The sequence below is a fragment of the Abrus precatorius genome, unplaced genomic scaffold (assembly GCF_003935025.1).
Source record: "Abrus precatorius isolate BTA unplaced genomic scaffold, Abrus_2018 Scaffold9, whole genome shotgun sequence".
Lineage (NCBI taxonomy): Eukaryota > Viridiplantae > Streptophyta > Magnoliopsida > Fabales > Fabaceae > Abrus > Abrus precatorius.
In genome coordinates this window covers 8483410-8508085 of record NW_020874439.1, presented here as the reverse complement: position 1 = coordinate 8508085, position 24676 = coordinate 8483410, and the positions used below count along the sequence as shown (strand labels likewise).

Genomic DNA, 24676 nt, shown 5'->3' with positions numbered 1-24676 from the left:
TGTTATATTCAGCTGGAAAATAGATTTAACTAAATTTTTTTTTAATTCTGAACTTATTTTCTTATTGTTTTGAATAAAATAAGGATGTTACATAAAACAAATATATAGTCCTTCATATTTAACTTTAAACTCATGACCATTGCTTTAAACAAAAGATTAACTTTTTTTCTCAAATCAAGTTCAACATAAATCCTAGCCAACTTTCCTCTTAAGGAAAGAGAATATGGAGATTTATTTTTAACATTGAACCTAAGCAAACCTCAACCTAAAAGAAAATTTTTCATTATACATCTCTAATGGGAAGTTTGGAATACAAACTTAAGACAACTATTTTTCTAAGACTCCGATCATTAGTTTTAAACAATGATCTCTATCTTTAAACTAATAGGAAATAGTTAATAATCAACCAAGGACCCTCAAATAGAACAAATTTATAATCCTTCATGATATTAAATTTGACTAGAAAAAAATTATTATTCAAATTCAAAATTTTAAGATTTCAATTTCTTCTCTAAATCTTATTTAGTTTTAGATATTAATAATTAAAACTCACTGATTTATCTAACAATTTAACCATCAGGGTATATTTCCATGAAGAATGTTAATTTTCATAATCCTCTAAAGAGATATTTAACTCAAGCCATAAACAATTGACCTATATTATTAATTTCTTCAAATCCATTAGCCTCGTAGGGGATATTTAACTCTTCCATTACAGATTGAGTAATATCATTATGTCCTAAGACTAGATCTATGTCTTGGGAAGCAAGAACTTTATCTTTATACAAGATAGATTTATATCTATACAGCTTAGAAGTCATTTGATTAGTAGCACGTGCACAAGGAGGGTCTTCTTGCATGATTGACGACAAACCATCCTCAGTTCAAGACCCACCTTCAACTTCTTACTTCGTGACTTGAGATCCTCGATGTCTTCTCCTCTTCGCTTTGGCCCATTTTCCTCAACTACAGTCAAGAACTCCCACGTTTCAAAGATTGAAACCCACTAGGAGAAACAGAAAAGCTGCTTGAGGCGCAATGGTGCAACACGAGCTGAGCCCCACAAAAATAGTAAAAATATATTCAAATAGTTCAATTTTCGTAGCAATGAAACTGATAAACCAATCTGAATCAAAGCAAATTCAAATTCTGCAATAGAACTGTTTTATTCATCATGCAATACCCATAACAGTCCTTTAATTATCTTTTTAGCACCAAACTCAAGAGTTTCAAGCTTAGCAGTGGGCTATTTCGGGAAAAAATTTAAATTTGAGACATGGGAGAAGAGAAAGGAAAGTTATTTGAAGATTAAAAAAGGAGGAAAAAAAAAACCCTTAAAATTGAAGAAACAAAAAAATTGCAAGAACATAAAGTTTTGAAAAGAATCGAAATCCTCCCTCCCAACTCCTTTCTCTTACTTTTAAAAAATAAGAAAAATCTTTTAAAAGCTTACTCTATCTCTAGCAAAGCCTAAAGCATTTGATACCATAATATCCTTCTATTAGTGCTACCATATCTGATATTATTTATTTTGCGTTTATGTTAAATTATAATACAACATTTATTTCTTTCGAAATCTGACAATAACCATATTTTTAAGGAGTGAACAAGTTACCGGCTGATAAGTCATTATCTATCAGAGATGCAATGAAAAGCAACGTTACCAATATTCCCTAATCATAAAGGGCTTTAAAAGTGTATAAAAGCATATATTTACTTAAAGAATATTTTTAAGGACCTCTTGATTCATTTTCAGTTTGTGTAACCCTATCTACGTAACAGCAGTTGAAAATAAGCAAAGTTGATTGTAACTGCAGTCGTTACTTTGAAAAGGCTTACCTACCTATGTGGTCTCAGCTGTCTAATCCTAGCAAAGTTCCAATATTTCAAGGGCCATACTCCAGTACATTCCGTATGAACTAAAAAGGCAGAATGAGCTCATTATTCTTCTGTGCAAAAATTTACATTTTACAATATCGAATTTACAATGCAATTTGCCGAAAGGGGGGACGGGGTATGGGAATTTGGCAGTACAATGGAGAACTCAACAGAAATTTATTTACAGTACCATCATGTGGGAGTTAACTATATGAACTTCACACTTTTAGTGTAGATGGTTAGAAGGTGGACACTCCAAATGTTCTCAAGTTATTTGTATAACCCGAGTGATCATCAACACATTTCCTGTTTCCAATCTTTAATGAATTTGGATTCGGTATATGGAATGGCAACTGATCAGATTCAGCCAAAAATGATGGCATCTAATTGCAGCATCATAGTTTCAAGATCAACGACTCACAAGCCAACCCGGTTTAATTAGGATATCTTCCTTAAAATTGCGGCCTGAGACAGACACTGACTCACCTTGACGGCGATAACACTGCAAGGGATTAGGAGAGCATGTAAGAAAATTCAATTCTTACAATGATCTAAACCATGAACCGTAGATAAAATAATTTTAGTCAATGAAAAATATTAATCAATATAGTCTATCTAGAAGGGAAGACAAATTATCCCAAGACCATCATAATTGGACAGAATAATAAATTTCATTTTATGAAAACCTAGTATCCATGCACCCGTGTGCTTAAGCACGTACAAAGAAGAGTTACTACGTAGTAACGACACTTGAAGAGCAGCCATTAATAAAACAATGAATTTATAACAATTTTCATGCCAGATTGTAATCCTAATACGATTAATAGAAAAGATTGAGATTATAAAAATTACTTCAAGCATTAAATTGATAAATTCAAAAATAAGAAATAAGTTTTGCAACTATATTATTTTCTGTTGCATACGATTATAGAAATGCAGATCAAGAAGTATTATTTGGCAACAGCCTAACAGCAAAACTATGCATCAACTGAGAGGAGAGCTCAAGCACTAACCTTGTAGCATACAACAGTGTCATCAGGATACATAGCAAAGAGCTTTGTACCAAGGCGTGCATTGCAGGAATCACAGAGACTCTCATCATTAATTTGCACATTCCTTGACCTTTCCTCCAATCTTGACAATCTTGCATCAATGTCTACGGCACGAGATAAACTATGCACAATCTGAACAAACTTATGTTATTAACAATACCAGCCCACAATCAACATAGAAATGTCAGCTACAGAGCACAAAGGAAAAATAATATTGGGAAGATTGCATATAGGAATTATTGGTAAAATTAGTTCATGTTCAGGAATAACTACAACCTTGGCAGTTAAAAATCCACATAAACTACTTTCGCTCTCCTGTTTTCTTTCCTCCAGTTAAGAAACTCTAGCAATCCTCTCAACCGTCTTCTACCTTCCCACCAAGGGGGAGTATCCAAAAAGGTGGGTTTTCTACCCATTATAGATGGGTTCTCTCCTCTCCTTAGTGAGAGTTTTTTCTTTTCCTTCACTCCTTCCTCCATCTCCTATTCCATCTCCCTCTCTTCCTTTCTACAGCCATCATCCCATTCTTCATCCACACTGTTATTTGTCAGCTTTTTTTTCCATACACCTTCCTCAAGCCCTGCTGGCCGACCGTCATATGCTATGACTAAAACTGCCCCTTGAGTTTTTTATGGCCTTCTCCACTGCACAGAACTTTGCAGTAAAAAGGGGAAAAAAAAAAAAGAGGTAGTGAAGAAAAAAGAAAGAAAAGGGGAAATATTTGCTCAACAACCAGCAGCTTTATTCCAGAGACAGGACTGGCCACAAATAGAGCCTATAACATTCCTAGTGAAATCTACGTAGCCCTGCGACTATCTCAATGCAATTTAAATGAAAGAAACCATTCCTAAAATTCTGCACGTCAATTATACATAAGATGAAAGTAGAGCTTATTAAGGTTTGAGCAATCTTCGCCTCATAAACTAGCTGTTAGGATTGAGTTAGGCCTAAACCCAATTCAAAAAGGATAATCCACTATTCCTGATAGCAACCACTGCACTCTGATTTGAGTTTTTTATTTCATTATTTATTTATTTATTGTCATGTAAGGACTTCATCAAGGGATTGAAGGGAAAAACATGGACGTACTACCTGTCCTTGACGATGATGATGAACTCTGGCCCTGAACATTCTTAGTAAAGTCTCAGAAGCAAGTTGAAGTGGCATATCTGGAGATAGTTTCTGCATTATAAAGTCAAAAATTTTAGCAAGTAAGATGTCAAAATTAAGAACTGCAATTCAGTCAAAAGTATTCACTATAGTTAAAGAAAAGAAAGTGATAATCAGCAAGTGATTAAATAGTGTGTCCTTAAATTCCAAAAAAGATACATGTAATACTGATAATTATACTCATGATCAGTCATCAGGGTTTATGGTGTATCTAATATTGCTGAATTAATGTGCTCTCAAGTATTTTAAATTTTCTTATCTTATGGCTAACTTGTGTTAATCTTTTGATAACGAGAAGACGCACATGACGGCGTGTGGAGCCTCTATATGGCATGAAATTACGGGGAAGGCTGAACTGAGCAGGGCAAACTCAGTGTTCACTGGAAAATGCACCAGAAAAATCACCAAAACAGTAGCAAGTGGCAGTTAAGTGTCCAAATGAGGGGGAATCTGAAAACTCAATGTGGAGCACAGTTTTCAGGGGAAAAAAATTGCACCACCAAGCAATGGGCCCATGCCATAACTGAAGCTTCAACTTGCTTCCATGCAACATTTACTGGAATTTGGCTAGATAAACTCTTCCACACACAAATCCTCTTTTTAAGGATCATCTCCACCCACCTTGACCAGCTAATCAGATGACAGCCAGCCTTTGCCATCTTAGCTCGCACCCTCCAAAGTTCAATGTCTCCTGACCTATTTAACACACTCCAGCTAATGATCAGTCCAGTAGTCCATTGAGGGAGAGGGAGACCAAGAATGATTATGCTACATCCAGTAATGATCGGTTCAATAGTCCATTGACAATCATACCAGTGGTGATTTTTCTCCTCATCAATGATCATTTTGGTGGGTGATTTGCATTAGCTGCAACTAACACTACTACCCTCATCTCCATCTCAAATTGATGATCATTGTAATGGCGACTTATTATTTGAAACTTACATTACCTGTCTCCAATCCCAGACACTAAGAGAATTATCCACAACTTAGACATATAAAAATTGTCATATTCTGTACCTATATCCGCATCAGGTACCAATGCTGCTTGTACACTGTAGTATGACAGAAACAGTCTTAGAAGAGTAACCAAAAGCAAACAGGAAAATAGTATTTCAAAAGTTTTTTTACTACCTATTAGCTTCAAGAATTCAATTGCATAGTCCTTCAAGTTTTGTCCATTTAATAAATTTTGTATTTTCAACAAGCCTACTGAATAGCTTTCTTATGCAGCTCATTCAACTAATTATAATAAAAATATCAATGTTAGACATAAAGTTATACATGAACCTTCACCTAACAACTTGAGGTTTTGTGATAGTAGGACATTGACATTAGTATTAGAGATGAGCCAAATATTCAGGAGTTCAATTGTTGCTACTTGCTGCCCCAATTCTAAATAAATATTGAATTTCAACACAATGTAAGTTGCGGGGCATGTTTAATACAGTATTTATGTAACCCATTAATGTAACTCGACCTAGGATTTGGTCCTTGACAATAACTTTTGGGGAGATGGGGTACGGGGTGGGTTAGTAATACAACCCTTAAATCCTTACCAAAGGGTCAAACAAGTTTAAAAACTGATAGTCTTATAAGAGGTAATCATTCATGTACATTAATACTCTTATTAGCCTGGAGTGCATATATGTACATCTATTTTGAAGCCAACAGAATCCCTTATTTCACTGCAATGAAGGCTGCAAAAATTTTACCTTTTGCAGTATAATATAAAAAAATGATGTTGTGAACAATTTGCTTCAGAACTTATGGTAATATAGAGTTTAATACCTCTAAAACTTGCAATGGGTCTAATGATTCTCCATGATTGTGGAGAAGCCGAACAGCAGCAGTAAACATGGGCTCCTTACCATCTTCTGGATCCAAATACATTTCAAGCAATCTGAGGACATTAAACCAAAAATAAAAGATGTTTAGAACAAATGTTGCTAAATGACTGCGGCATTCATAAATAAATGTTAAAAGGGCGAACAAGGGACAAACTGCATGTAGGCATCAGGTCTTCCAATCTCAGCACAATACTGCTCAGCAGCTTCACTGTCTTCCAGTTTCCTGGGAGCCAACATATATTAACAACCACCAAGCCTTATCCCACATATATTAATAACATTATTTAAAATAATACTTGTTAGCAATTATACAAATTAAAGGTCAATTGGTTCTTATGCATGTTTTTGTGTTATTAACAATTTCACATTAAACCCAAATTATCATAAAACTGTGTAAATCAAGTTGTCTGCCAAAATACATATGCAACAGAACCATGGTAATTGCAAAACTCTTATCTTCAGATAATCACTAGTCTGCACAAAGTATTGTAAGCTATATATCTTACCAAGTTATTGTAAATTGCATTTTAATACACACTCGAAGGATAAATATGTACTAAAAAGTTAAAATATATTTATCTTCTCACTTTTGTCTACAACAACCAATCCTTATCCTACTAGAAGAGAACAGCCAAATATAGGGATCAAATGACATCTTTGGCCTCTATCGAAAACAACCTTTTCAAGAAATCAAATTATAGCAAGGTCATTTTAATGAAAAATGATTTTAGTCTATACATGAAAATCAGGATTAGTACTTTTACTATAAGTTCATTTTCAGTTTAACTTATTTTAGAAACTTTCTCCAAGTTTCTAAGAAAACTTTTGAAAAGTACGCTATCATTTCCAGGAAATTAATCTTTCCAAAAAATGTCCTTAGTTGTAAATTTGGAGTTTGTGATCCTAGGTCCTCAATCAAGCCAACACTCTAAAAAACTCAGACTGCAAAAATGAGTTCACACTAGACAGGGAAGTAATAAAATTATACTCCAAGTACCCAAAACACACCACTTCAAGGCTTGAAACAAAATTCACACCCACAGACTTAGGGCTCAAAACTCCCCTGCTCCAAAAAATAGTGCAGTCCTAGAATGGAATCATAGTTCAAAAACATCACAACCCTGCTCTTCCTCCCGTGCAAAACCTAGGTTTGTTCTTGCCTTCCTTGGTCTTCTCAGTATGCACTCCTCTCTCAAAAAGTTATCCTGTTTCTTTGTTTGGTCAGTTCATCATCTATTCTCCTTGTTTCCATTATCTATCCCAAAAACAGTACGCAGAAGTAGCATTCATAACTATAGTTTTCTTGCTTATTCTGTTCAGTGTTGGTTGTTTCTATATTTGCTGTTAATGGATAAGTAAGATGCCAGTTCAATAGTTCTTTATTAACTCAGACACTATAATATCATATTTAAGCAAAGTCCATGGTGATATACCTTAGCTGATTAGTTATTTGAGGTATGTATATTTAAGCTAATTTATGTTGGAAAGATGCAAGCTTTAATTTTGAAGCTCTTGGCTTGTTTAAAGTTTTAGCATTTAGAACTAAATATTTGCTCATTTCTGTATGATTTTTCTTAAGAAACTTGGGCCTAACTCACTCCCAAAAGTTAGCTCATGGGAGGAGGACTGCCATAGTATTCTATCTCTATTCCTAACCAATGTGGCACATCTTAACACACTCTTTTTACTCCCAGGACTAGATATCTGGTGCATGAAATTTGCAGGACTGGACATCTGCATGGGTGATGTAACATCCTCGTTTTTGCTAAACGATTAATTTATTAATATAGTTCTAAGTTAATGTATAGTACTTGATTTTTTGGGAAAAATTGGAATAGAATTAGCATGAGATGCTTTAGACAAAATTGTTAGGTAAATTTTTAAGAAATTTTTAGTAATTTTTAATTTTAAAATTTTTAAGTTTCAAAAAGTGTCAATTTGTGTTGGTTAAAATTGTTGTATAAAGTTAAAAAAAATATTTTATTTTAAAAATAATAATAATAATAGTAAAAATTATTAAAAAATTTATATTTTATTTATAAATATTATTTGGAATATAAAAATATTTTTTTTTTGTAATCAATGAGCATTTTTGGATTTTCTGGTTAATTTTAAGTAAATTAGTTATATGCTCAAGCAGAAAATGCGTGTAAAAATTTTGGACACCAACTAAAGGATCAATAGTGTCAAAAATTATTTTATAGCTATGTTTAATATATTTCATGATTATTTTTAAATTTTGAGATTTTTATCTAATTATTTCAATTAATTAAAAAAAATTAGTGAAAATTCTAATATTATATTATTATTTTCACTATTTAAGATAAGGATTAGTCTCTTCCCACTTCTTCCTTTCACTTCCGTAAGCCCCATTTTCTTTCTTCCAAGAAGCTTTGATCCTCTTTGGTCTTAATCTCTTAAATTTCTAAGTAAGTTCATTAAATTTTTTTAATATTCCACCTATTTTCATCATTTTGAACACTATGAACCGATTAATTTTATTATTTTCTCCCTCTTTTCGAGTGCTGGAATAGTGGCATAAGGGTGAGATTTTGTCCAAAAATTTTGTTTCTAAATTATGTTTTATTTGCTTAATCCTTCTAATGTTTTATAATAAATAATTTTGGTACTTTTTGTTTTGTTAAAAATGCATTTGATGGTTCAAAATCCTTGGTCTAGAGATGCTGTCCCAAGAGTGTTATGAGGATAAATAATTGTTTTTAATCACCTTTAGGCTTATAGTATTCCATTTACATCATAGAAAACAATTGTAAGACCCGTAAGCCATTTTTGCGAAGATTAGAAAATGATTGTTTCAACTCACTAGTAGAGGGTTGGGTGATTAATGCCTCTTAACATTGATCATGATTATATGTGATTATTTGGTTAGGATCGTGATTTGAGAAGTGGTGAAAAGAGGACGTTGGTGAGAAAAATCGGTATACACTTCAAAGTAAGGGGGGACATCTATTTTCACGAGTATAATAGAAAAACGTTGGGAGATGGGTGTTTTATTCTTTGCTATGTATATATGAATTATTTGAAGGAACTTATAATTATTTCTATACTTAGTGTACAATTGTTTGATATTCCTTTTTGAAATTGATTTTATGTATGATGATGTTTCTATGATAATTGTTTGTTGAATTCAGTATAAATAATTAATTACCTAAAATACTTGAGGAATGAACTATCATTCATGTGGAGTGAGCATATAGAAGGTCTGTTGAAAGTTGAAAAGAATTGAAGAATTGCAAAATAAAAATATTTAAAAAAAAAAAACTCTTCTTTAATTTCAAGTGGTTTGATCAAAATTAATTTAATAGTTTTTATATATTTAAAATATACCTATATACATATTTAAAGAATTTAAAGGATTTTAATTCATTTTAAAGTATTATTTTAAATGGATATTTTGAAATGTGGTGATAATTGGAAAAAAGGTATTTGAGAGCCATTGAAATGAAAGGAAAGTTGTGAAATGTGGTGGTGGTGAGACTTTGTTTAAAATTAGAAGTATATTGAAATTTTCTGGCTGTTTTGCAGAGAGAAGACAATTTAGAATTATCTAAATTATAGAGAAAATTCTACCGGATTGTCGGTGAAATTTTGAAACATATGTTGTTATTTATTGAAAAAAAATGTTTAATACCTAATTAAAAGACTGAAATTAGGTTCATGCATCATAAGCATGTAATGATGATGGCTTTGGATGGAAAGTATACGAAATCTAGGGGAGACTCCAGGTTAGTCTTGGGGATAGTCGGGTGTGATTGAGCTGGACAAAGGCCAGGGCTCGCAACCCTGTGCTGTCGGTTCTCACTGCAAAACTGGACTATCCTGACAGAACCCGATAGATTTTCAGAATCAGTTGAGCTATACATTTGAAACTATCTAATGAGATGGTTATGACCAAGAATGGTTGATGACAGTGAACTCCTGATCCTTCCCAGAAAGAAAGAGAAAAAGAAAAAGAAAATGGTTTGGCCCCACATGCATGTGTCAGTATAGCAATTAATTAGGTGATGCACAGAATCATACATGGCATGTACATTGTGTGTTGAGTTGTTGCTATTTGCTATAATGATTGTAAATATCTTGACGTGTTTTCTACTGTACTTTGGTTGAAATGGGTTTGTCTCACCCTTTTAGTTGCTATGTGTGTTGTATGTGAATATGTTTAGTAAGTGAGGACACAAATGGCCCGACCACCATACCAGTTCAACGTCACGGTCAGATATGATCCTGAAGGAAGATTGGCGCACGATTGAGAGCGACAACAGTTCACCTATACTGACACTATTACCTTTTTGTTAGATAGAAATGGGCCAGGCCCACGGGCATACCCCATCCCCATTAGGGTACCCATGAGACTCACTTTTCTATTTTCTCCTGGAGTACAGTTTAGGAGACTCTATGTCCCACCTCCTGTCCCTGTATTATCGCCCCCAATATTACCCCTGAATTTCCTTAGATCTTTAGGGCCTTATGTAGCACCTGTTGTACTACCCAATATAGCAAACATACTTCTACCCAGACACATCTCTATCTCATCTACTTCAAATTCGACTTCATCTAGTTCTTCTGACTCTCTGGATTCCTCTCACTGTTCAAACACCCCTACTGCTACTGGAAAGAAGAGGACTTCTTCTCAGGCCGGACTTCCTCCTGGTTTTGACTCCTCTGAGCAGGAACCTAGTGGGAAAGGAGAGTAGGCTAGGGCCGAGTAAAGTATAACTTGTACATATATGTAGATATAATTACTAGTGGCTGAGAGAATGTATAAATAGAAATCCTTAACCGTTGTTAACTTTTGGAGGAAATGGTATTTTTGATAATCATGGGTCTAGGGAGAAAGCTTGTGAGGTCATTTTTGTTGTTGTTGTCTTTGATATCGTGACCCCACTTTATTTTGTATATAAATCAGCTATGTGTATATGTTTATATGACTGGATGACTATATATTTTGACAGATCATATGTATATATGTATTTGGATAACTGATGTAGATGGTGTATTTAGTTTCTATTAATGTGAACAGATGTAAACTCATACATGTGGCTTTCTTACTGCTTGAATTATTTTAATATTATATTTATATTGATGGCATAATAAGTGGTAAGGGTGTCACAAGTGGTCCAATAGGACTGGAATTTATGAGCAGCCCTAACATTCAAACTGGAATAAGCTCTAATACAATGTTAAGAAACTTGATCCTAACTCACTTCCAAAAGCTAGCTAATAGGAGAAAGATTATCTTAGTCCTTATAAGGAGTATTCTGTCTCTATTCCTAACCAATGTGAAACATTTTAACAGTTTTAATTTGTATTATCATACTACCAGACAATCACTTTTGTTTGCTTTATTATGGAGTTAGAATGTTGATTATGGATGCATTTCATATTACACTTGGATAATCATATATTTTAATATTATTTTTTAAATAAAGGCTCCACAAGTTTATAGACTCACTAATTCAACAACTTTGATTATTAGACAAGAGTACAAAAACAGTAAATAATAAAGAAATCATGTTAAATGGAGGCAAACAATTCTCATTACATCAACTTCATATTTGACGGTACATAAATTTTTCAGTCAAACCTCCCACATCTCAGTTCTATAACAAGTGCACAATTATATAACAAGTGAATATAAGCATGAATGTATTAAAATACACACAGATTCACAAACATTATTGACTTTTGGAAAATAAGCTTTTAATAGAGAATGGTTATGACCAGTTTATATCATCAAACATAGAAACATAATATATAACCATAAACACTGTATATCAGAATTACACAGCAGCATACGACTAGAATATAATTTAAGTGGATTTATTTGTAAGATAGTGCAATTTTGAAGCTAACTGGACACTTACAAAGCCAAAATTTGGAGGACCAGAGTCTCCTGCCCCAGTCTTCTATACAGAATAGCCTGTAATGTCAAGGAAATCCAAATTAATAAAAGAAAAAGTTCAGGAATACTAAAATTCCATTTCAGCATAAGAGAGTTCATCACCATTTTGCCACCCCTCCCAAAAGTAGTCTATGTCACAAAGAACCATAAATAGCACATTTGCCGAAGTTGAATAAACAGAGGTTAAGGTAACACAGTAAAAAGACTTAAAATTACCTTTTCTAGCCACAACTCTGATCCTTCAATCAAGTCAAGAACTTCTTCTGGATCATACAAGTCTGAAGATTGCAAAAATATCTGCAATCTTTCTTTGACAGGAGTCTTAAAGATTGAGTTCTTCAAGGTTGCCAAACTTTTTGTCTCTATATTTCCACTATCAACATTTTCAGAGATACTTTCAGATTCAAAAGCTTCAATTGCTGATTTGGCAAGTGAGAGGGCATACAATGTATGCAACTGTGTATCATTACAGTCCTGGTCTTCAATCAACCACTGGAGATACCTAAACAAAGGAACCAAGGTAAACTAAGGAATCAGAATTCCAGAATAAAATATAAATTTATATTAAAACAACAACAACCCAAGTCTTATCCTCTTAAGTGGAATCAGCTATGTGGATCAATCAACACCACTGGGCTCAACAAAAATTCTAAACCCTAAACCAAAACCCAAACTCTCACTAAAACCATAGCAACATCATTTTTTTTTTTATGTTTCTCGCATGGTAGTCAAAATCGAGATTGTACATAGAATCGGAAAGGGAATGAAAAATTGTAACTCGTAGGATCATAACACAGATTGTAAGACCCTACAAAATTGTATATATACTATAAAACAATATAAATATGAAGATGAGAGAAGCTAAATAAAGGCAGATGCCCATTAAAATAGAGCAAAGATGGAGATGAGAGACAGGAAGAAGGAAAAAGATAATTTAGGTAATGTATTCTGATGAGAAGACTATTTTACCCCTTTAAAAAACTTAAAACAGTGTCATTTTAAAGGTAAAAAAGAAAAGTCAGTTTATTTTAAAAGATAAAAAGTTTTTTCTACCCTTAAAAAACCCTAAAAGATAAACCCGTAAGTTTAGCAACTTAAATTGACAAGCAAAAACAGCCCCAACCATACAAACACCAAAAGAATCTAGAGAGAGAGCAGCAGCAGCGTAGCATCACACAACAGCAGGATGGAACAAGCTGTAGGTTGCAGAACAAAGCTTCGCAAGTTACAAAATGAAGCTTCGCAGGTTGCAGATCACAGTCGCCGGAACAAACCACAATCACTGCAGCAAAGCATAACGGGGACAGTGTAAAGTGAAACAGAATCGCAGAGAAGAGGAAAGAAGGAAGTTCTGAATAAATTGTGGGGATTTTAGCGTTTCAATAGATTTTAAGCAAATTGGGTCAAAAAACGTGGATCGCAGGTCATTGGGGTTAAAAATTGGGTTTTCTCAGCACGCTGGGGTCATTTGTGCTTACCGATTTTATGGTCCAGCACAGCAATCCTACCCGATCCTAGTGATTTGTGATTTTGAGAGTGTAGAATTAAGAAAGAGAGAGAGAGCATAGAGAGACAGATTAGTGCTAGAATTGAATGTTCTGCAATGTGTAGAGACCCTTATATTAATAAGAATACATATGTAACCCTACTGGGCCAAGTCCGTTATTATAATATTAAATAAATCCTAATCCTAATACGTCTATTATAGATATTCATAACACTCCCTCTCAAACTGGAGCATAGATATTAATCATGCCCAACTTGTTACAAATATAATTGCTACATGTTCCATTTAAAGCCTTTGTAAACACATTTGCTAGTTGGTTGCTTGTCTTAACATGAGAGATGGATATAAGTTTTTGCTAAACTTTTTTTCGAATAAAATGACAGTCTATTTTAATATGTTTCGTCCGTTCATGAAAAACTGAATTTGAGGCAATGTATATCGCTGCCTGGTTATCACACCAAAGTTGCATAGGCATGTCATTCGTCTCAAGAGCCAACATTTCTTCCTCCATAGCATGTCTCCAACCATCATGACTGAAGCCATCTGCAAGGGTCTTAGGAATAGAAAGAGAGTTTACACCAGCCATAAATGATTTAGATGTAGAGGACAAATGAGCAGACGTCATATAAGATGAAATAGTATAGGTGCAAGATCTCTTACTTTTAAGGATAGCAATAGGAAGGTCAAGATCAGACATAAGATCTGTTGACACTTGAGGAGACAATGGTAAAGGTTGAGTATCATCTTGAATATCATTAGTCACGGGAGGCACATCATCTGAAGGCTGTTTCGATTGATAAGAGTATATCCGCTCAAAGAACTTGAAACCTGTATCAATAGGAGCTAGAGGTGCAACAGGATGGGTAGATTGGATAAGAGTATAAGTCAAGAAAGGTTCATCTACCTCATTCATGGACTCAAAAGATGAGGACTTAAAGAATGGAAGACTTTCAAACATTAAAGGAAATAAGATAACGACCAAGATCAGGAGAAAAACAACAGTAACCTTTTTGGGACCGAAAATAGCTCAAAAGCACACATTTTAGGGACTTTGGATCAAGTTTAGTTACCTGCAGACGAACATCAAACACAAAACAAGTGCAGTAAAAACTTTAAGAGGTAAGAAAATAAAAAAGAGATTGTAATAGGAAAAGTATAGAGTAGGGAATCTCACCATGTAACACACATGATGGCATGAGATTAATTACATATGCAGCAGTAAGAACAGCATCAACCCAAAAAAGTTTAGGAACTTTCATTTCAAACAATAAAGCACAGGCTACCTCCATAAGATGATGATTTTTATGTTCAGCTACTCCATTTTGTTGTGAGGTAACAATACAAGAGGACTGATGAAATATGCCATGTCTATACATAAAATTAGTGAAGGATGCAGAAAAATATTCTTTAGCATTATCACTTCTAAGAATGCGTACACAAGGACAATTTCCTAAGAACTCCTAAAGATGGATGACCTAGACAGCAATGAAGTTGGACAGGAGACACTTTTTCATTCCTAGAAGCAATAAAAGCTTGCGAAAGTCCTTCTTCTTCCAATAGATACAGCCCATTAGATACCCTACCTCTACAAATAATCCTCTATGTCACCAAATCCTGAAAAACACAAGAATTAGAAAAAAATGTTACTGAGCAATTTAATGATGAAGTGATTTGGCTAATGGACAACAAATTTAAGGGGAACTGAGGCAAATATGAAACAAAAGATAAAGATAAAGTTGAAACTAGGGTGGTACACCGGCTTCTCTTAATACGGACACTAAAACCATCAACGAGTGTTACAGAAGAATGAGAACTAGGTAGACAAAAAAAGGAAAGGATATTTGAATCCCCAGTCATATGATCAGTAGACCAAAATCAATGACCCAACGCCTAGAAGAAGAGGAAAGACATGCAATAGGATTACTTTTTTAGACAAAAGTGGTTGTAGACGGCTGTTGAGAAATCTAAAACTGAGTATATTGAATAAATTCCTCATCACTCATACGCATAGTACATCCTTCTTTCTCCTGAGTAGCTATATCAAGCTGATACACTAAGTTATCAAAGCAAGAATTACCTTGTGAGTGAAAAAAACAATTGATTCTGTGGAGAATGAGTGCACTTATTCTGATAATGGTTAAATTTGCCACAGTTGTAGCACTGTACAATACCACAACCTCCACTACGCCCACGACCACCACTGCAACCACCACGGTGACCGTATTGGACTACCAAGGCAGAGTGATCAGGAGACTCATTTTCTGTAGTGCTCTTAAGTTCCTCAAAGAAAGACTGCACAACTTTGGAGAAGACATCAGTAAGATTATCAACCTGCTTACTTGACAGAATCTGAGACCGAACTACCTTATATTCTGAATCAAGTCTAGAGAGCCAACTCAAAGCCATGAGTTTTTTTTGTTGCGCTATCATCTCGTCAATGGTTTTGCAGGCTAAAAGAGATTGTATCTCCTCAATATGCTTCTTAAACTCCAAAAAATAGTCCATTAGCTTTCACTTATTTTGTTTGGGTTGATAAATTTCCTACGAGAACATACAACCAAGTGCGGCATTTCCTTGCAAGAAGTCCCACAACTCCTTCACGGTTTTGTAATGGGTAATAATCACTTGTATTCGCCTACCAACAGAGTTTACTAGCAAAGGATCTTTGTGTCACATATCGTCCATGTGACAACATCCTTAGGATTGATAGGTGCTGTTTCAGTCAAATGATTATCCGTTCCCACTCCATCCAGGCTAATCTCAACCAAATACTTCCACTCCATATAGTTTGCACCATCTCCATCTAGCTTAACATGATAAGTTTGGATAGAGATACAATCTCCGTAACAGCCCCCTTGTGCTACGCATCCTGCACATCCTGGCTGTCACGTTTAGACATTGTATATCCACAAACAGTGATAGAATTGCCTGAGTTTCGTCTCAATGGCTAGAAAGAAATGCCGCACTCAAACTGTAAACGTCGAATTACTACACATTCTGGTCACCGGAAAAAATTTTCAGCCCCACAGCAGCCATAGTTGGCCTTTTCTGAAGCTGTTTTTTCTTTTTTTTTTTTTCAGCGGTGGCGACATTGGTGTCAGCAGCGGCGGTGGCAACGAAGGAGGAACCCTAGAAGGCTCTTGATACCATGTAGAATTAAGAGAGAGACAGATTAGTGTGCTGAAATTGGATGCTCTACAATGTGTAGAGACCCTTATATTTATAAGGATACATATATAACCCTATAGGGCCAAGTCCGTTATTATAATACTAACATAAACCCTAATCCTAGTACGTGTATTATCGCTATTCATAACAGAGGGCAAACTAGCACGAAGAGAGAGTTGGGAATCGTAAAATCGTGTCATTTTACGAGCCAACACGCGATTTTGACTACTATGGTTTCTCGTATGCCCAAAGAAAAAATTGTATGAAGTGGAAAATAGTCAAGAAAATATTAGGGCACTTAAGTTCCCTGAAATTACTGGAATGAATTAAATAATAAACACCAATCCCTCCATTAAAGAATATCCATATGCATAGCTCATCAAATCAAATCAAATCACCAGCACAATTTCGCAAGGTATACTTCACAATTTACTCCACACAAGAACTGTGCATTATAGAATCAGAATATTCCAGAATTAGATCTAACAATTATTCAAATAAGTTCCAAATCTTCAAATGTCAGCGCAGTGCACAGCATCTAAGATTGCAGCCAATAAGCTACTAGAAAATATAAAAAAGGACATGAATTAATTTAGAGTGGCCTATACAGATGAAAATACCAGGTTTCAAAGGTAGATCCAGTACTTCTAATTTTCTACAAACTAAAAGACTGGACATTAGAGAAAATTTTGGGATTTATTAAAAATGAAGGACAACCTTGAGGGTATGCAGAAAAACACAAATGTGTTTCAACACTAACTGAACACTACCTGAAAAAATTATGTGTCCAAAGTATGTTTTATAAATAACCATAACCCCTAACAAATTCATTCTGTCCAATGGGCTTAACACTGGAGAGAAGGACCAAATAAGATCTTTTATTGTATTATTCAGGAGCCTGATGATGGCAATGCAATTGTGCTGCATTAAAAACTCATTGTGGTTGGAAGAGTCTACAACAGAAAGGCAATAATTGGCTCACAAAGTTGTTTAACAAGATTGTGAGGTCTAAAAAATGGCAGACAAGTGCAGGAAAAGTCCTTATTTGCAGGAAAATTGGAGAATTATTGCAATAGTTTGCTGAGTAATTCGAGTGACCCAGCTCACTCCCAAGTTTCTCAATTAAAATGTTGGTTACCCCCCTTCAGCCCCTATCATCCTCTATTTATTCTTCTAGAAACTGACTAATCTCTGCCACTCCTAAATATCCTACTAAGTACTAACTGCTGTGGGGGTTACCTATCAGAACAACTATCTATAGAATAGAAGTACCATGTAACACTTTCTAACACTAATCAACAACTGCTACATTCAATAGATGCCCAGCAAAAACATAAAAGGAATGAAAAAGAGACAAAAAAAAGAATTAACAGTGTAATTAAATCCTTCAGATCAATGACCCTAAACATCCTCACCAAAATTCCCACACATAGCATCATCAATTTGAGAGTATACTGCCAACAGTAACACAATGGCTTACCTCTGTAAAATGTCTACCTTCTGGGGATCAATAGCAGCAACAACTTCATCTGCAGTAAGAAAGAAAAACAACAATCACTAGTTATTTCAGAAATAAAAACCTTAACAGAAACAAAAACACGAGTGAATAACTACATATTTGAGAACCCTTAGAGAGTACATTTGGCAATCTATGATAATATTCACCAAACCATACCCAAACTAGTCAAAATTTAATACCAAATTCAAAATTTACATTTCTTAATATCAAGGATCCAAAGCATAATAATTATCCAAATTATGAGTATATGATGCTTAAAGAATCAAGTCGAACCAGGAGAAAGCTGGATCTCTCGTTTGTCTGAAGTTAAAACTTCAACTGCAAGAACCTGGCTGATATCTGCAATCTGAAATGAAAAGGTTCAAACCTAATTATGAAGTTAAAAACATTATACTTGCATTAACAAAAAACCTCAATATCATTCATACCCATCCTAGATGTTGTAGAATCAAATCTTGGTCAGATGATTCCTCAAGAATCTTTGAAGCTTCAGCTGCAGCAATTGCCCTGCCAGAAATAAGGTTTTCCCCATTATCCTGAGTGCTATTATCCAAAGCAGGGTCTTTCCAGAGGCCAGATGAATAATTTCTTGCCAGGATGCGCCAAATATGTACAGCTTTTGAGCTCATTCCTTTACTGGCACATAGGAAGGCAAGGGTCCGTAGGTGCCCTGATTCTTCTAACATCTGTTCCAATTCCTCCTGAAAAAGAGATGTATTTCACAAGGTCATATTTCAGGCAACCCAAGGCAATTACCACTATGTCATGCAATCTATGTTTCCCTTTAAAGGGCAGCATGGATGTAGAAAAGGGAATCCTCTTTTCTTTTCCCGCTCAACACCTGGTTGATAAGTAATTTGGGTTTCTAATGTTTATTTTGCCTTTGATACTATTCTTTATTTGGAGACCTTTAAGATGGCCATACCAGGAAGAAGAAAAAAAAATTTCTCAAATCTGCTTAGAAATAATACATATAACTCCATTCGCTACATACTTTTTGCAGTGCTAATTGTGAAATGTATTCAAATCACTTAGATCAAATGATTAAAAATACCTAACAATTAGAATAATGTGTAGATCATGTATACCATGTTCAATGCATTTAGCTTTCATAGGAATTAGTATTTAAGTTAAGAATTACCACACCGATTTACTCTTTGCATAGATGATAGTCCCCACTTAGTCTATTAAGAGTCTATATGTATAGATTTATGCAAAACCTAAGTGATGAACAATCAAAGAATTTACTTATGCTTTGTTTGAATGATGAGATGAAATAGAGAGGAAAGAAATAAGGTGATAAATAGAGTAGAAATACAGTGAAAATGATATGTTGTTTGGATGAGTATAAATATAAAAGAAAGAAGTGAAAAAAATTCTCTTTACTTGTTGGATGAGTAAAAATGGAAGTATAAAGAAATAAATAAATTATATTAAAAAATTGTATATAATAATCATAAAATTTTATTTTTAATATTTTTATATTATACAAAATATTATTAAATATTAAATAAAAAACCACCTACCGCCCCTACAAATTCCCCTCTGCCCCTCCCCAATTTTGTCAAAATTGTGGCAAAGATGCAGGGAAGTTTTATTATGGGTCCCATTAATATACAGTTTCTTTCCTTCCTGTAAAAGACAAGTGTAACAAACTAATGAAAAAGTTTAATTCACTCTCAAAATCGCTGCTTAGGTTTTCTTTCCTTGCATTTTCTATGCAAACAAAACAGCATTAAGCAATTCCATCCCACTAAATTCAACAATAACATCCAGAGACTTATATAAACACAAAAACATAATGATTTACACTTGTGAAAACCACAACAATAATCTGCACATACCACTACACACCAGTTTGTAGAAGATGCTAGCCTTTCCATGTCCACAACACAATTTAGAGCTCTATAGAGATACATTAATAGTGTGTCAACTCCCTCCCTGACTGATTCCATTAAGTCTTTTTCTCGACAGGCCTCCAAATACCTGTATAAAATATTCATCAAAAAAGGTAGTCTTGAAAACAAGTTGAAGACCATAGCTACAAATATAAGAGTGCTTCCACAAAAATCAATTTTTAAAGCAACTATGACATGGGATTGAAACCCAAAATATTTCAACTATATTCCTGTCTTCCTCTACCCATTCCTCATGATCTGCCTGAAAGTCCCAAGTACAGATGATTAGGAGTTTTTATTGGTATCTGTATGACATTGTCAAAGCCAACAGGAATACAATCGCCCAAAAATTGAAATAAATAACAAAAATGCATTCAGACCTACTAATGTTCTTGATTGCTGACGCCAACAAATCAGCTCGTTTTGGTGGATTGAGAAAAAGATCATTATCTACTACTGTTTCTACCCCTGCCTTCCTCAAGAAAGAAGCTCTTTGGATTGTCATCAAACCATCATCTACTACATCTTCAAGAGGGGCTGGTGGAGGATGCAAACCCCAATACCGATTCCTAGGAACCTACAAAAGCCAGTTTGAACCTCTGTACCACATTCATACAGCACAAACTTTAAACATTTGAATAATTAATACAGATTAAGGACAAGTACAACATTTCACAATATAGCACAAGACCTAAGTGAAAAATTACCAGTTAATTCAACATTCATAGTTGAAATTTATCATACACATTAAAGAGCCCACGGTATTAAAAAGTGAATGAACTTCAACTATTATGTCCTAGTAGGCTAAACTAAAAACACTCCATCATGCATCAAGCCAGATCACCATATACCAACTTGCATGTGGATATTTTGCCAAAACAACTACATATAATTATGCATAATATGTTTATCAGTGAAGAAAGCATAAAAATAATATATATCAGCGTCACACAAACTGAATAGATTATTCAAATACTATGAATGAGAAACACAAATTTATTCATTAATAGTCGCTCATGACACTGAAATTTTCAAACAGGTTGTTGCACAAGACTGCATCCAAAGCTTGTATTCTAGCCTAAAATCAGTAAAAATAGAAAACTAAGCATTTAGGTATTATATGTCTAGTCAGACATATCATTAAGCTTATTTGAAAATTTGATCTAGATATGAACACTAAATTATGAGAAGTAAGAATCACAAAGAAGATTTATTTCTATAGGATATAATATTATCTAGATAGTAGAGATACAGTATTTATAAGATAAAAATGAAGAAATCCAAAATTAAAAGTTAACTTTAATCATAAAGTTACTTCCTTCACAACATGTGCCTCTTAGATTTGAGTCATGAAAGTTTTCATCAGAAAATCAATCAAACCTAATCCTACAATAAATGAATAGAAAAAAAGGCTTCATAAGTTCAAAACTGAACGACAGTGACAAACTTTTTTTTTATTCTTTTGGAAATCTCACCCTCGTTATTGCATTTTGTTTCCCATTGTTTAAAAAACAATCTCATCATCAAAAACAAGAAACTCAGAACAAACCAGCATACAATTTTGAAATAAAAATTATGGCAGTAATATAAAATTGAAGACAAGAATAAAAGTACCAGTAAGGACCAGCGATTCGGATCTTGCATTATAAAAGGGAATACTTCAGAAGGTTGCATCGTCTCAGAGAGCAAGAAGTGGTCCACTGCTTCTTCAAAATGCAAGTCAAAAAGCAGGAGGAATCCCACCTGAGCATGAACAAACGAGAGCAACTCTTTCGACATTTCACCTTCAGACTCAAGCTCCTCCACCAAGGATATGGCTCCCCTATATTTCTTCTTCCTCAGAAGGTCTTTAATTTGTTCTACAGAAGGTAATTTCTGATAGCACACAACCTAGTATATGTACAAAAAAAAAGACTTTTGAAATTCTTCAATGAGCTAGCCTAGTACTATGAGAACATATAGGTCACTATCAAAATGAACCATTTGCTTGCAGTTTACTAAACAATTAAAAATTGGAATAATTGGCATAAATCAAGTAACAAGCTAGGACTGAAGTCAGACTGCAGAAATATCAAGTATAAGAGCAAGGTTGTCAAAATCATGTAACTATACTTCTTGGATCATTTCTAGCCACTATTTATCCTGTCCACACCTAAGATCACAAGGTGGTAAGTTCAGAGCAAGATTTCAAGGATTACTCATATACTTGCAGGATCAGCAAAATTTTTTGAGTTTTGAAATCTGTGAACTCGTGGAACCTAGAAGAAAAAACACATATTGTAGGTCTTCCTTTTTTACTAAGATAATCATGGCAGTAAAAACACCGATTTGAATCGTAAAAAATGGATTTTACGATTTTAGAAGCCTTACCGATTTAAATCATGGGTAAAGTCATGGCCGAGCAAAATCACTGTAAAATCCCGATTTCAATCATAAAATCCCTCAAATTGTGAGATTTCACAATTTCACTTTGATTCTGAAAATTCCTCAAAAAGCCTCTTTTGTTGAACCTAATGTAGTTAATGCCTCTTTCATATCTCTTTTTGATTGAACCCATTTTGCTCTAGCAGCTTTGAAACCTAACACTGTTGTCAACTTTCAACAGTTCTCCCAATGTGTGCGACTTGGTCTGCAACTAAACCCAGCAGTGTGCTACTGCTCAGAGTTTAAGTCTAGTGCTGCTGTTCTTGCATCGTTTCTTTTCCGCTCTATTTTTTACTTTGCTGATGCACGACATTCTCATGGAATATGGATTATGATTTATGAGTGCTACTTTAAGTGCTTTTACTTATATAAAGGTTTTCTTCCTAATTTATGCTACTTTATATGCATAATATGAATTTTGCTGGGTGACAATTTCATTTTATATGTTCTAATAATATATATATTTTCCACTGTGCACCACTTTAAGGTGGTGCACTGGTGCATTATAGTGTTAGATTTATTATTGAAGTAATGAGAGGTATCATCTGTCTTTATTATTAAAGTGTTAGATTTAAAGTAAGTTCCCCTCATTATTACCATTTTAAGCATGCTAGGTTTCATTTTAAATTTCCCAATATAAGAAATGTTATTTTGTTACTTTTCCAATAACTGATGCCATTAGAAGATCACCGCAAAAACTCAATAGTCAAGCCTTCACTGACCTATCTACAAACTATACAATTCTCTATGGGTAATGATGGAACTTTTAGTTATCATTTTTTCTTTGGGTGTGACAGCATATGTAAAATACAAATCCATTGTTATCATGAACTGGCACCTACTCAGTTTACCTCAACAATACATTAATCCATGGGCCTAATAAAACATTTACCATGAAATCAAACAACTGGCTAAGCCAAACATTCAAGCTTCATCAAAGGCTACATCTCGAATGATTATCAGTGTCATCAGATACAAGCAAAAACATACCTTGGTAGCAGTTGCAACAGCAACAAGCTTCCCACCCCTATCTTCCTCGCTGGCAACAACACAACGCCCAACCCCTTCCCCGCCAAACGGCAACACCTGAACACAGCTCCCACACTTCTTATGATACAACTCAATCCTCCCATCACTCACAACAACCACATAGGAATCAATTTCTCCAACAGAATCCAAACCGTGCCGAAACACCAGACTCCCCCCCACCGGCTGCCCGTGTGCATCAACAATAACTCCCACATTGTCCACCAACAACAACACCTTCCACTCCTTGTGCAACAACTTCAACCGCGGCGGCCGCGACACATCCGGCAACGAGAAGATAACACTACTCTGTCCAGTAACACATGAAATCAAGCTATAACCATTCACAGTGCCAACAATAATAGAATCATTAAGCCACACCATGGTACTAATAACTCCATCAACACACTGAATCTCTTTCAAAACCACCAAACTGCCACTAACATCTTTCTCACTTTTTCCATTTCTATTCCCCAAAACAAGCTCTGCAAGAATCAACCTTTTTCCAACAACAACAGCGAAAAAACAACTACCACCCTCACTTTGCGCTTCACCCTCCTTAATTCTCAAACCGTTCGCCCTAACCCCACCCAATTTCTGCAAAAACCGATGTCCCGAACCCGGACTTAAACCCGAACCTGAACTCTCAGACTCGCTGTTCCTCAACCTCCTCCTCGTTACCAATGAAACGCCCTTCAAGAAACTCAATTTCGTGGCATGATTTGAGAGCTCGGAATCCACTAAGAACAAAGCACCATCGGAGAGCAAAAGCACTTTCCCGAACTCTTCGAGAACCGAAATGGACTCTACGCCGGTGTCGCTCACCAAAACGCTGCGCAGGAATGAGAGCTTCCGTAAAACGACGTCGTTTTGGACTGTGGTGTCGTTTCCGTCGGCGGAGAGGGAAAAGAGGGTTCCGGAGTGGGTGCCGACGTAGATAACGGGTTGGTGTCGTTTTGGATTGGAGAGCGTGGCTATTGCAAGGGATCGAATGGAACTGGCGCGTGAGTGTGTGGTGAGGTCAAATTGTGAATGCGGCTCTAGCACGATCCGGTTCATGCCGTTTTCAACTTTGGCCATTGTACGACGATAACTTAAAATTTGAAAAAGCGTGTGAGTTTATAGATCAAAACGACGAAGCCATTAGATTCAGGCTTTGTTGCCTCTCTGCACTAGCACTCTGCTCCACTGTGACTTTGGGAGAAGGAGAACAGAGTGCAACCACCTAAATGGAGAAAGATGCTTTTTCTGTTTTATTCTC

The 24676-nt window shown here is 35.0% G+C and overlaps 1 protein-coding gene across 2 annotated transcripts; it reads right to left on the bottom strand.

Annotated features, from left to right (window-relative positions):
* Positions 1-640: 640 nt before the first annotated feature.
* LOC113849506 (vacuolar sorting protein 3) lies at positions 641-24676 on the bottom strand. 2 transcript variants are annotated; one of them, XM_027479457.1, is made up of 14 exons: positions 23380-24676; positions 21580-21855; positions 20346-20542; positions 19912-20053; positions 18496-18768; positions 18341-18413; positions 18029-18077; positions 12090-12375; positions 11836-11891; positions 6105-6173; positions 5892-6003; positions 4023-4112; positions 2892-3062; positions 641-2380 (listed from the first exon to the last, which is right to left on the bottom strand). In XM_027479457.1, the coding sequence occupies exons 1-14, from the start codon at positions 24493-24495 to the stop codon at positions 2288-2290; spliced, it is 3003 nt and encodes a 1000-aa protein (XP_027335258.1). In that variant the 5' UTR covers positions 24496-24676; the 3' UTR covers positions 641-2287. The 2 variants fall into 2 exon arrangements, 1 of the variants encoding a protein (XP_027335258.1); XR_003502099.1 differs by lacking the exons at positions 641-2380; positions 2892-3062 and having other exon boundaries at positions 4091-4112; positions 6101-6173; positions 23380-24639.